We start from the raw sequence: 14,225 nt of genomic DNA, 5'->3' as shown, positions 1-14,225 counted from the left end.
CTCTTGTACATTGCCTATGGACCTGTCATAAGATCCGTAGCTATTGGACTAAAGTAGCAAGTACCCTGACAGAAATTTTAGGAACGGAAATTAAAGTGGATCCTGTATCTCTCCTTTTGGGCTTTTCGAACTTTCCCTCCCTGGACATGTACGGGAAGAGACTATTTTCTATTCTCTCTTTCTGTGCAAGGAAAAATATTTTGGTGAACTGGGTGGCTGAGGGCCCCCCTGGACTTTCAAATTGGCACAGAGTAATTATGGAATGTATTCCCCTTGACTTCCTTACAAATATGGTGCACCGAAAGACCGAATTATTTTATAAAATATGGCAGCCCTTCTTGAATTACATAAATACAGATATTTTGGCTATCCTAACAAGGGCTTTTATTTAATTGAGATAACAAACCTGGCTGGTCCGGAGCCCCTTAGGAGAGGAATCCCACACGAATACGGGTTTTATTACATTTGATGTTAACACATTCCGAGCATGTAAGAGACTTAAATATACATTCTGATTAGTTGTAGGTTAGATTAGTAGACAGTTAAGTTTTTTTTTCTCTTTTTTGGTTTTTTTTCTTTTGTTAAATTTTGGCTATTGTACATTTGATTTAATTGGATATCAATGTTTGTATTTGAGAGTTTTGTTTATTTTTGTAAACTTGTAAAAATGTTAAATTTCTAATAAAAATATCTATATTAAAAAAAAAGTTGCCAGCTTAACTCTTCTTTCATTTCTCAGAAGTGGGCAGATACAGGCCTATTAGGAATTACACAGGCACGGCATTGTTCAGGTTGTTTGAACATTATTTACTCCTGCACCCCACCAGGGAATGCACACTGACAGGTGCAATATTGAAGTTAAAACTCCACTGCAAAATAAGTGACATGATGATCTCTCAGTACTTTCATATCCATGCTGCTCATCGTCAGGAAACTTTCAAATCTTACTTAGTTAGAGATTAGGAACAGAAATTACGGGCAGGCATAGGTCAAGTGACCTACTCTGCCATTCAACATCACCTTGAAAAATATTACCTATTTTCATGAATTTGTTCCTCTTAAATAGTTGCTCAAATTACACCAGATATGCTTGCAAAATTCATTCTATGATCTTCCTCATAAAATATACAAAGTTGAAAATGTTAAATTAACTTGGATAAAGCATCCTTCAAAATGTTCTACTATAAAATGAAACAATTAATACAAATTTTAGATCTTAGGTACCAACACATCACTACCTCAATAGAAAAGCAAAATAAAGCCTCACCGTTTGTACGCAGAGTGGTCATTTTTCACACTGCATTTCATGTTCTTTAATTCATCCAATACTGCGAACATGTTAATGAATTTGCCCAGTGTGAGAAGATAAGCTTCTGAAACAAAATCTCGCCTCCTCTCTGTATGACAGAGTCGTTTCACCTCATTACAAAACCGATCAATTGCATTGCGCTGTTAAAAAATTTGTACACATTTTAAATACAGCCTAATAATTTCAAGACAAAGCTAAGCTAAATTCAATGGCCAACCTTATGCAACAATTTGCATTTTATAGCGTCACTGATGTACGAAAGTGTCCCAAGGACTTCATAAGTGCATTACCAGACAATATTTGACAGCAAATAAAAGTTAAGTTAAAGGTGATTTTATACAGCTAGAAGGGAAGGAGGGGTTCAGGGATTGAATTGCAGAGCCTCTCTCTCAGGCAGAAGGCACAATTATCAAACTGTGCAACCATTATAAATCTGGGGAGTGCAAGAACCCAGATTTGCAGTAGCACAGAAAAATCAGAAAACTGTAGTATTACAGGAAAATAAAGAGGTAAGGAGAGACAAAGCCATTGAGAAATTCGATAACAATTGGTGAGCATGTAAAGGAGAGGCATTGCTGGGTCAAAAGCCAGTATAGATCATCAAGTGTAGGGATCACGGGTGAACAGAACTTGCTGCGGGTTAGGATAAAGCATGTGTTTTAGATAAAGTCAAGTTGACTGAGGATGGAAATTGGAAGCCAGTTAAATATTGCAAATGTCAAGCAAAAAGGGTAACAATCATCAATAAGGGTTTCAGCAGCAGATTGGCAGATCAATGCCAAGCAATACTACGAAGGTATCTTCTACGAAGGTCTTGGTGGTGGAGTGTCTATATGGTTAAAACGTATGCTTGAGGTCAAATTAACTGATTCAGTCTCAGACAATTACTAGAGAGAGGAATGAATAGACCATAGCAAATATGAATCCAAGAAAAAAATTCCACTAAACTGACATCGAAAATAATGTGACAGGCTGAAACCAGAAAAACGCAAATTTGCTACTAGTACCTGCAAATCTTTTTTACACAATAACCAGTCAAAAGATTCCAAAATAAAGTAGTGGAGGTAAAAACTCTGGAATATTATTATTTTGATGCTTCAATGAATTAAAAACTACAGTAATTTTGAACAGAAACTAAAATGAATGACCGAAGCCTTCTCATTCATAAATATCTTTTGAGTATTTACCTGGAAATACATGAAATTCATAAGCTTAGTGACCTCTGGCTCAAGAACCTCCACTGTCTTTTCATAAATTTCTACTCTATTTGGCTGCTCGTTGCATTTAACCTATGGAAAAACATAAATGTAAATTTGATTTGTTACATAACAATGTTCCCACATGCAATAAGTACAAGCCAATTCAGAAGGGAAAAATAAAATGAAAAAACTTGATAAATTTAAAAACATTGCTGCAAGTTATAGCTTTGGTTTTGTTGCTTGTCACTTGATGCAGACAGGGCAATTATTTCTTAGATTGAAATCTTCAATATGAAAGCAATATTTGAACTAAAATGCTTTAAATTGCTCAGAGGCACAGGAAAAGGAAAATTTGGTTAGTAGTCAAAGGACAAAACTTTGAACAACAAAAATAATCAATGTTTTCATTCTGACAACATTGCTGAAATCACTGAATCTAAAATCTACTGCTATTCAATCAAAAAAAGCCTTTTAAAATACTTTTGATGAAACAGCAGCTTTATTTAAACATAAATAAGCACAAGCAGGATGTCTCTGCTTATTAAAAGAATCCAAACACAATAAGGGGAGGTTGCTTGAGACTCTGCTAAAATTCAACCATTTTAATTTTTTTTTAAAAACAGTAATGTTGAATGGTCACAGGCATCAATTACCCTCCACTAACCCTTTTTGTATAAAAAACGCACAGCAAAAATAAGCCAAAGTCTTTTTAAAAGAACAATTTCAAAAATAAGTTCCAACCAACTAGTGGTTACAATACCTGAGGAATAGCTCTTGAACAACTTCTCCAAGTATACAGCATAACAGCATATTCCTGCCCCTCCTCTAGCATTTCATTCTGAAAGCCAAAATAAGGGAAAGCCAGTATTATACAGAGATACTATAAACCACAATCCGAACAAAGTGGATTATGTTCTCATTCAGTACTTTGCTAGTTCCTGCAAACCAACTAAACAACTTGCTTAAAAAGTTAATTTAAAGTTCAAGACACAAGGCATCACTTTAAAATATTACACATCAATTTTGCTGTTGTTTTCTTTAGCTTTAAAAACAAAGCAGTGTATAAAAAGCTTAAATAAAATGTTCACATCCTCAGGAAATACCAAAACATTTCATAGCCTATAAATTAACTTTGAAGCAATGCTAACAGCAAATTGGCACACACAGGTAACAAATGATATAAATGGCCAGTTAACTTGTTTTAGTGGTGTGAGATAAGCATTAACTTCCTGCTTTTTAAATACCAAGAAAGCAATTTTTAAAAATTTAATGTCATCTGGGCAGGCAAATTCTTCTGAAAATGTAGCTTTTTTTTATTAATGGAGAACTCCTGGAGAACTAACTGGAAATGTCAGCTTAGACTAGAACACACAAATTTAAGCCCAAGAGTACAATCACTGTCAGAGGCAAGCTGTCAGACTTGTAGATCTTAGTTCAAATTTAAATCAGTGATTAAATCCAAGGAACTTCTGGATATGTGATATTTAAATTTTGAAGGATGGAAAGTAAGCTCTAGTTGACAAATTGTTTCCATAGGTTGTGTAGTCCAGAATAAGGAGTCACTGGCATAAGAGATTTAGAAAAAAATAAAGATCAATGCAGTAAAAAGCCTCTGGGGCTATGGAATAAAGTATCTGAGCTAATCATTGTAGAAATTGTAATTTCAGTGTTTAAGAAAAGGTTATATGGGTGGTTCAAGAGAATATGGCTAAATGGACTTAGGAATAGCATGACCACATGGAATTAGGATGACTGGCACATTGAGGTAAATGACCAGATAGATTGGACTGAGCAATGTCTGCTTTCTGCATTGAGATCAGATTTTCTTAGAAATAAGAGTTGCTCAGATGAAATGTGGAATTAGACTACAAATCACAGGAAGTTCAAGAGAAACAAGATGCAATGTCAAGACAATGCTACTACAAAGTCGTCTTTGGTCTGAAGTAATGAATATCTGCACAGAAAAATATGAACTTTGCAGAGATCGACATTACCATGCTGGAATGAACTGTTGCTTGCTCAATGTATCTTGCAATTCCTGTAACAAATGCATTTCTATCTTCAAAGTTGGTGTTGAAATTTGGCTAGAAAGAGAAAAAATGATTTGTCAAAACAGGTATGACATTTAGTCGAACACAAAACAATTTTGCATGTCGGTTTCACTCGCTAAGGTGTGCACAGTTGATACGAAAGAAAATTAGCTCATTGCAAGAGGAGATGGCCGCATACGTAAGACATAGAAGTAAAAGTAGGTGTTTTTGCCTATCAAGTCTGTTCTGTCAATCAATGAGATCACAGCTGATCTACTCATCCTCAACTCCATGTTCTTGCCTTTTTCGCTGATTCCCCTTACTGGTTAGGATCTGTTTATCTCAGTCTTGAAAATACTTACAGACGCAACTTCAAGAGCCCTCTACAGGAAAGAATTCTACAAATTAATAATTATTAGGAAAAAATCTCTCTCATCTCTACCTTAAATGTGCAACTCTTTATTCTGAGATTGTGTCCTCTGGCCTTGGACTTTGCCAAGGACTCCCAAATCCCTCTATTCTATAGCTTTCGGCAGTCTCTCCCTACTTAAAAAGAGAGAGACTCAATTTAGGGGCAGTACAGTGGCTAGCACTGCTGCCACACAGCACGAGGGATTTGGGTTCAATTCCAGCCTCTGGCAATTGTTTGTGTGGAGTTTGCATGTTATCCCACTGTGTCTACATGGGTTTCCTCACAGTGCTCCAGTTTCCTCCAACAATCCAAACACATGTCGGTTAGGTGAATTGGCCATCCTAAATTGTCCATAGTGTTTGGGGAGATGTAAATTAGGTGGATTAGTCAGGGGTAAATGTAGAGTAATAAGGCAGGGAATGATGGGTTACTTTTCGGAGGGTCAGAGTGGACTTGTTGGGCCAAATGGCCTGTTACCAAACTGTAAGGTTTCTTTAAATTTGATAACAATGGTGAGCGTGTAAAGAAGCACTGCTGGGTCAAAAGCCAGTATAGATCATCAAGTGTAGGGATCATGGGTGAACAGAACTTGCTGTGGGTTAGGATATAGCATGTGTTTTACATAAGGTCAAGTTGACGGAGGATGGAAAATGGAAACCGGAAACCAATTGAACATTGCAAATGTCAAGCAAAAAGGGTAACAATCAACAATAAGGGTTTCAGCAGCAGATTGGCAGACCAAAGCCGAGCAATACTACAAAGAAAATTGATGCAGGAGGCCATCATTCAGCCTATCAAGCCCAGTCTACCATTCAACAGGATTGTGGACTATTCTCAATCTCAACGCCACAGTGCGGTGCTCTCCCTATACCACTCAATGTTTTTCTTTTTTAAACAGAATCAGTGACATTATCTTCACAGTCTTTTTTGGTAGAGAATTCCACTGAATTACCACCCTAGGCATTAAGAATTTTTCATTTCACTGATTTTCCAACTGAAGAAAAGGAGGAAATTTTCAAAAATATTTGGGGTCCCTTTGCCAAATTAGTAAATTAACACAAGGCAATGCTTGAAGGTGTAATTATGAATTGTTGAATGTACACATACTCACATCTCAAGATACCTCTCATAATTAATATACTTTAAAGCTGCCGCTTAAAGAAAGCCCTTGGGATTTCATTTATCTCCAATCTTTTCTGCACTACCTTTGTATTTCAAAAAGTGGTACATTTGATGAATAAGCAGTAGTTCTGAAATCTACACTTGGAAGAGCTGGTCTTCAAGTGTGTGGCTGTGTCAGCAGACTATTCAACTGTAGAGGGCATCATATACGAGTCCCACTAGAATTCTTCTATAAAGTATGTGAAACAACTTTATAACTGTATTGTTGAGAAAAAGAGCCTGCTTATCATTTTGTTACACATTCCAATGGCAGAAAAAAAATTTCCATGTCCAAACACACTTTCTGGCATGGATGACTGAAATGGTGAATAATAGGAGTTCCTATTAATTTTTCTCTCCTTGCCAACTCATGGCAGAGAGATCAACTGTACCATTCTAAACAAATGCCTACCATGCCACAGCAATCAGGTCATTCAACATGAATTCATCCTAATTAATAAACAAACTGTATTTTTGAACATCATCTTACTTGGTACAAAAGTGATGAAGGTGGTGGTTCAATACAAGGCTGTTGATCAGGCAATGGTAAGTCTTCCAGAAGGTCAACGTTGGATAAGGCATCCTCCAAAGTCACTTGTGCAGTCATGGTTCCTCTGAATAGAAAATTAAAATGGACTATTAAATTGTATAGTGATCTAATTCACTGCACTTCGCAACGTCAATGTCAAATTCATATTCAAGATCATAAAAGGGATCAGTTAGAACTATTGGTATTTTTCCTCCCAGAAAAAAAAACATTTTGTGAAAACATTTTTCTTGCACATATTAGAATCAGAAGAATTCCAAATTTCAAAGAGAATAATTTATACTGCATAATAAGATGCTGATTCTTTGGCAAGTGGACTGTGGTCAAGGCATTACCACAGTGAGCAGAAGCTAAACTGTCAAACAATCAGTATGTTTTATTCATGAATCACAAGTGGGTTTTCTCTCAAGTTTGGTATTGGCATACTTGTGCTGATAAGCGCAAGACAAGAAGCTTCAATAGCATGTCCCTGTTTTGCAGCAATATTTGCAAGTTCTGTAATACCAAGTGACCATGAGCTTTTTGTTTAAACATAGTCCTAATGGAAAACATGGAGCTGTAACACTTCCTCTTTCAACAGTAATAAGCCAGGAATCAATTTTATACTCAAGCACATCCAACGACTCTAGCATGTGAACGTATATGCAGGTTCAATCCCATTATTGATATCCAATTTAACCTTTATTGGCCTAAGGGCATGACTAGAACAAAGTGAACTCACTTGTTGTTCTTGTTAAATGGATTTAATTTACTCTAGAACTTTCTGAAAGATACACCATAAGGAGAGGCGAATTGCAAGTAAAAGTTATCATTGTTCTGCAGCACCATTTCCTGTAGGAAGTCACTTTACCAAAATAAAACTACAAGGACAGGCAGACACACAGAATATTTTCTAATGCATGGTTTATCAAAAAGTGTACATTATAATCATTGAACACATTTCTGACATTTTTTGTTAACTTTTAAGCTTAAAACTGATCCAATTTAATTACCATACTTTAATTTCATTATTGTTGTAATAACTATTTTTAGGCACAGTGATGAGTCAGACTTACAGTAGAAGACCGATGAACAGGGAGTCTTAAAAGGCCAATGAAAGAAGTGATACGTTTAATGTAAATTAATATCTGTTCTGAACAGTTAAGATAATGTAATGAATGCCTGGCATATTACAAGACAGAAATTCAATTGAGTGTTGTATGCTATCTTACAACACAGAAGCTGAAACATTTATAAATGTCAGCAGAATCCGTAATTAGCTGCCTTAAATTAAACATCAGCTAAGTATTGACCTTTGTCTACAGTGCACTACCTAAGATGTTCACTGGCAACACAGTGGCAACAGTGTGGACCGACTGCCAGATGCACTGCAGTACCTCATTCATGCATCTTCCAAACCAACAAGCTCTACCACTTAGAAGGACAAGGGCAACAAACACACCAGGAACATTGTCAACCACGTACAAGTTTTTCTCCAAGCCACATTTCATCCTGATGTGGAAATATATTGCTGCTCCTTCACTGTTACTGGCTCAAAATTGTGAAAATTCCTCCCTATCACCACTGTAGGTGTGCGTAAATTGCAATAGTTGCAGCAGTTCAAGAATACAGCTCAGAACCACCAGAATGATTAGAGATGGGCAACAAACAATGGCCTTGCCAGTGACAGCAACATGCCAAGAATGAATTTTTTTTTAAAATTAATGGAGGCAGATTCCGTCATAGTACGGAATAGGAAATTGAATAAGTTATCTAAATATAAAGAATTTCACAGTGCTACGCAAGGATAGGAAAATGGGGCTCGCTGAATTGGTCTTGCACGGATCCAGCATAAACATAAACTCTTTCTGTATTGTAAGCACATTCCAGTTTCATACACTCTCACTAAGAATGATTTACAGAGGAACCTCAAAGGACAGGGGTGGGGAATTATTCGTTTAGTTAATGGAATGCCGACTAAGAGTTAGACATGCATCGGGACCTTGTGATCTTGTTCAGATAATCCAAAATTCGGTTGATCAAATACTGGATAATCGAGGTTCCTCTGTACTTGCAGGTAGCCAAATGGTACACTAAGTGCTGTTCTCTCTGCTGTATGTTGGTAAAGATGATACCTTCACACAAGTCTGATGTTTCAAACTTCATAATATTTAACCATTTTCCAAACCATAAGGTGTTATAGAGCTCTCGAACCTTCAAACATCCACCATAGGAGGAATTATTTGGCAGAAAGCATATGTCCTATCATTAAAATTATAATGAATTCTAGCTTTAGGTGCATTTGAAAAAATATAAACATGCACATTCCTGAAGAAGGGCTTATGCCCGAAACATCGATTCTCCTGCTCCTTTGATGCTGCCTGACCTGCTGCGCTTTTCCAGCAACACCTTTTTCAGCTCTACATTATATATGTGTTTTTATTTAAAAAGTAAACAGTAGAAGAATACACTGCAAGTTTCAGGCATTGGTTCATATGGTGGCTCTGTGGTTAGCACTGCTGCCTCACAGCATCAGGGGCCCAGATTCGATTCCACCATTGGGTGACAATGTGCAGTTTGCAATGCTCTCCCCAGGTCCATGTGAGTTCCCTCTGGTTCCTCCAGTTTCCTCCCACAGTCCAAAAATGAGCAGGCTACGTGGATTAGCCATGGGAAAATGCAAAATTACAGGGATTGAGTAGGGGGTGGGTCTGGGTGGAGTGCTCTTTGGAGGGTCAGTGTGGACTCAATGGGCTGAATGGCTTGCTTACACACTGTCGGGATTCTATGAATTTAAAAGACACCTTCATTACAGTTTCAGTCCATTACTAATTAACTGAATGGACTGAACATAAGAATATAAGAAAAAACAGGAATAGACTATGTAGTGCTTTATACCTATTTATTATTTGCAAAGATAAAGGCCAATCAATCTTCCACTTCACCTGCCTACAGTGAACATTTCCTCTAATGTTTTGAAATAATTGCGGACAAAACTTTCGAAAGCTGATTGGGGGCAGATATTCGCAGGTAAAGGGACGGCTGGAAAATGGGAAGCCTTCAGAAATGAGATAACAAGAATCCAGAGAAAGTATATTCCTGTCAGGGTCAAAAGGAAAGGCTGGTAGGTATAGGGTATGCCGGATGACTAAAGAAATTGAGGGTTTGGTTAAGAAAAAGAAGGAAGCATATGTAAGGTACAGACAGGATAGATTGAGTGAATTTTTAGAACAGTATACAGGAAGTAGGAGTATACATAAGAGGGAAATCAGGAGGGCAAAAAGGGGACATGAGATAGCTTTGGCAAACAGAATTAAGAAAAATCCAAAGGGTTTTTACAAATACATAAAGGACAAAAGGGTAACTAAGGAGCGAATAGGGCCCCTCAAAGATCAGCAAGGTGGTCTTTGTGTGGAGCCGCAGAAAATGGGATAGATACTAAATGAGTATTTTGCATCAGTATTTACTGTGGAAAAGGATATGGAAGATATAGACTGTAGGGAAATAGATGGTGACATCTTGCAAAATGTCCATATTACAGAGGAGGAAGTGCTGGATGTCTTGAAACAGGTAAAGGTGGATAAATCCCCAGGACCTAATCAGGTGTACCCGAGAACTCGATGGGAAGCTAGAGAAGTGATTGCTGGGCCTCTTGCTGAGATATTTTTATCATCGATAGTCACAGGTGAGGTGCCAGAAGACTGGAGGCTAATGAGGTACCACTGTTGAAGAAGTGTGGTAAGGTCAAGCCAGGGAACTATAGACCAGTGAGCCGGACTTCGGTGGTGGGCAAGTTGCTGGAGGGAATCCTGAGGGACAGGATGCACATGTATTTGGAAAGGCAAGGACTAATCAGGGATAGTCAACATGGCTTTGTATGAGGGATATCATGTCTCACAAACTTGATTGAGTTTTTTTGAGGAAATAAAGAGAGAATTGATGAAGGCAGAGCGGTAGATGGGATCTACATGGACTTCAGTAAGGCGTTCAACAAGGTTCCCCATTGGGAGACTGGTTAGCAAGGTTAGATCTCATGGAATACAGGGAGAACTAGCCATTTGGATACAGAACTGGCTCAAAAGGCAGAAGACAGAGGGTGGTGGTGGTAAAGGGTTGTTTTTCAGACTGGAGGCCTGTGACCAGTGGAGTGCCACAAAGATCGGTGCTGGGTCCTCTACTTTTCATCATTTATATAAATGATTTGGATGCGAGCATAAAAGAGGTAGTTAGTAAGTTTGCAGATGACACCAAAATTGAAGGTGTAGTGGACAGTGAAAAGGGTGATGTCAGATTACAACAGGATCTGGACCAGACGGGCTAATGGGCTGAGATGTGGCAGATGGAGTTTAATTCAGGTAAATGCAAGGTGCTGCATTCTGGGAAAGAAAACCTTAGCAGGACTTATACACTTAATAGTAAAGGTCCTAGGGAGTGTTGCTGAATAAAGAGTGCAGGTTCATAGCTCCTTGAAAGTAGACGCACAGGTAGATAGGATAGTGAAGGCGGTGTTTGGTGTGCTTTCCTTTATTGGTCAGAGTATTGAGTATTGGAGTTGGGAGGTCATGTTGCAGCTGTACAGGACATTGGTTAGGTTACTGTTGGAATATTGCATGCAATTCTGGTCTCCTTCCTATCGGAAAGAGGTTGTGAAATTTGAAAGGGCTCAGAAAAGATTTACAAGGATGTTGCCAGAGTTGGAAGATTTGAGCTATAGGGAGAGTCTGAACAGGCTGGGGCTGGTTTCCCTGGACCATCGAAGGCTGACGGGTGACCTTATAGAGGTTGACAAAATTATGAGGGGCATGGATAAGGTAAATAGGCAAAGTCTTTTCTCTGGGATCGGGGAGTCCAGAACTAGAAGGCATAGGTTTAGGGTGAGATGGGAAAGACATAAAAGAGACCTACTGGACAACTTTTTCACACAGAGGGTGGTACACGTATGGAATGAGCTGCCAGAGGAAGTAGAGGAGGCTGGTACAATTGCAACATTTAAGAGGCATTTGGATGGGTATATGAATAGGAAGGGTTTGGAGGGATATGGGCTGGGTGCTGACAGGTGGGACTAGATTGGGTTGGGATATCTGGTCGGCATGGACTGAAGGGTCTGTTTCCATGCAGTACATCTCTATGACTCTAATTTACGTGAAAGGTCTCTTTAATTTTTAAGAGCATTTAAAAGGGGCTATCCTGTGCAGAATTGGCAAAGGGACTTTTGGGTTGCTGTGCTCACAGGGAGCACTGTCTACAATTTTACTACTTAGATTTTTTTCTCTTCACTTCAGAGAAACCTCTCTCAACTGCCACTGTTCCTGGGTCAAAATTCTGACAGTCCTTCCCAAGTCATATTGTGAGCACCCCCACGCCCAGTGATTGCAGTAGTACAAAAAGGCAACTCACCAGGATCTTCACCAGGTAAATTAGAGATGGCTGCTAATGCTCACGTCCAATGAACAAATTGGAAATACATTTAAATCTCCTCAAGACCTTAAGACCTCAAAAATAAGCACTTGCATTCATTGCCCCATGTCAAAGGTAGCTATAGCCACTTGAAGTTGTCAATTAATCTATTAAATGTACAATCTCCTCTTCCCACTATAATGATATAGTTGTGGAAGCAGTCAAGTAGCAATAATACTGCAAAGAAAACCCCTCTGGTTCATATAAATAAACAGCTAATTAAATTACAAGTAATTGTTTTTCGACACTCAGCAGGTTCTTTTTTTTTAAAAAAAGGTGTGTGAAATATGTCTTCCCACCTGCCTCTCACCAACCTCCAGTAAAATTAGTGGATACTGGTTACAGGGGTGAAACATCTTGCTTCTTCACTCTTATTTTGGTCAAGGTGCAGAATCCATCTATCTCCATAAAAATGTGAACCTTATAATCCATTTATTTAAAAACAATCTGTTAGGGATGATCCGGAACCTGCACTTAAAGTATGGACCAACTAGGATATTCATACTAACTGCACAACTAGAACATGGTTTCCCCTTTGTACAAAATAATATTTTGCCGGCCAGAATTGCTTTTAAACATGGAAAGTCCTAAATTCTCACAAATACCTTTTACTGCATCGCTACATTTTTGATTTTGCTCACCAGCCATTCTTGCAACATGTAAATCAGATATCAATTCAGTGGCAAATTGAAGCAATTTTGTTTTGTGCATTTACAGCCCGTAACATCTTAGTTTGAGCATGTTAACCATTTCTATACATGACCTTTTCTTAGTGATATTCAGCTTTTCTCCATTTCAATTTTTCTCAGCTGAATTCATAAAGGTAATAAACTGACATTCACCATTCATTCTTCATATGATTGAACTAAATTGTGTTGATCGTGCAAATAAAAAGCTACATTTTTTCTATACTGATTAACTTTAAATCTATTATAATGTCTTACCAAAAATTCACAGGCTCTTTCAGTAAATCAGATAAGTCTGACAGCAGATCGAAATTTAAAGATATTTTTGGCTAAGTAGTTTCTAGAGATGTAAGATCGAATAAGATGTGTTGACAATAGGAGAAAAGGGAATGGATAAGAAGTAATAAACAATTTCAAGATTTGTTAACTAGTACACAAAACAGCAAAGTTTTCAAAGTAATAACTTAAGACAACCAAAGTCCCAATGAATTTTTCTCTATAGGATTCTGACCTTTGACTTAACTAGAGACAAGTAAAGAGCAATGAGAAACATATCACTTGTTAAAACCTTTTGAAAGGCAGACTAATTTTCAAAAAGTAGTTGTCGTGAAATTACTTTGTTAGTCTGTTTCTATTTTCACATCAAAACTTTCCAAGTCTGCAAGATGCAAGCAGTAGGAACTCAGTTGTTTGACAAGGGTGGATCTGACATCTCCAATGAGTGTGGTAATCAAGGAAGGATTAGTTTACCTTCAGGAATAGCAGGGTATATGTTCCTGACTGAAGGTAGCTATTCAACTCCCTCAGAATCAATTGTTTCAATTGCATCATTGAGCACCAAATGCATGAAGACTGTGTCACTCAAATATTTCAAACAAGCACTGAATTGAACACAAATTATCTTTGTCGGGGGCGGAAATGCAGATTTGCTCTTTTTCTACTCTACTAACATAGGAGCAACCACAGCAATTTCGGTTAATTCCATTATAATAGGCAACCTCTTGCTGAAGTATACCATCTACCCTTGGTAGATAAGTGTTTTCATCCTTCAGCTTGAATGTTTTTTCCCCATCACAGTATGTTGTAAATATGAGCTGATAACAAGCAGCGCTGAGAGCAAAAGAGCACCTGGAAATTTAGAAAACTATAGCAGCAACTATCTCGTTAAATAATGAGATTTAAGGAATGAGAAGGAAACATGACAAGAAAGTTCAGGTACAAAAATAAGGAAGGAAATGAAGATTGGAGTAAGAGAGAAAAACCAAGAAAACTTAAGTAAATAATGTAAAAGTTAAAGGATATTTTTTGTTCAAATGAATATTAGGTCCAGAAATGGTGCAATTTTAACTGGTCACTCATACTTGCAATTCTTTCAAAGTGTTTATTTGCATTGCATTAAAAAAAATCACGTTCTTTAAAAAAGTATTTACAATGAATTACTAAAC

General features: G+C 37.7%; 1 protein-coding gene across 2 annotated transcripts in view; it reads right to left on the bottom strand.

Annotated features, from left to right (window-relative positions):
* cyfip1 (cytoplasmic FMR1 interacting protein 1) overlaps positions 1 to 14,225 on the bottom strand; it is a 185,653-nt gene that overhangs the window by 134,453 nt on the left and 36,975 nt on the right. For both annotated transcript variants that reach the window (XM_072576968.1, XM_072576967.1), the window contains exons 2-6: positions 6,602 to 6,725; positions 4,503 to 4,592; positions 3,269 to 3,346; positions 2,497 to 2,598; positions 1,268 to 1,449 (exon numbers count right to left, since the gene is read on the bottom strand). In XM_072576968.1, coding sequence (XP_072433069.1) covers positions 1,268 to 1,449; positions 2,497 to 2,598; positions 3,269 to 3,346; positions 4,503 to 4,592; positions 6,602 to 6,718 — 569 coding nt within the window. In that variant the 5' untranslated portion in view covers positions 6,719 to 6,725. The remainder of the gene's footprint in view (positions 1 to 1,267; positions 1,450 to 2,496; positions 2,599 to 3,268; positions 3,347 to 4,502; positions 4,593 to 6,601; positions 6,726 to 14,225) is intronic.

This window comes from Chiloscyllium punctatum, chromosome 9 (genome assembly GCF_047496795.1).
Source record: "Chiloscyllium punctatum isolate Juve2018m chromosome 9, sChiPun1.3, whole genome shotgun sequence".
NCBI classification, from domain to species: Eukaryota; Metazoa; Chordata; class Chondrichthyes; order Orectolobiformes; family Hemiscylliidae; genus Chiloscyllium; species Chiloscyllium punctatum.
Note: the sequence above shows the minus strand (reverse complement) of the source record. Positions and strands in the feature narration are given on the sequence as shown.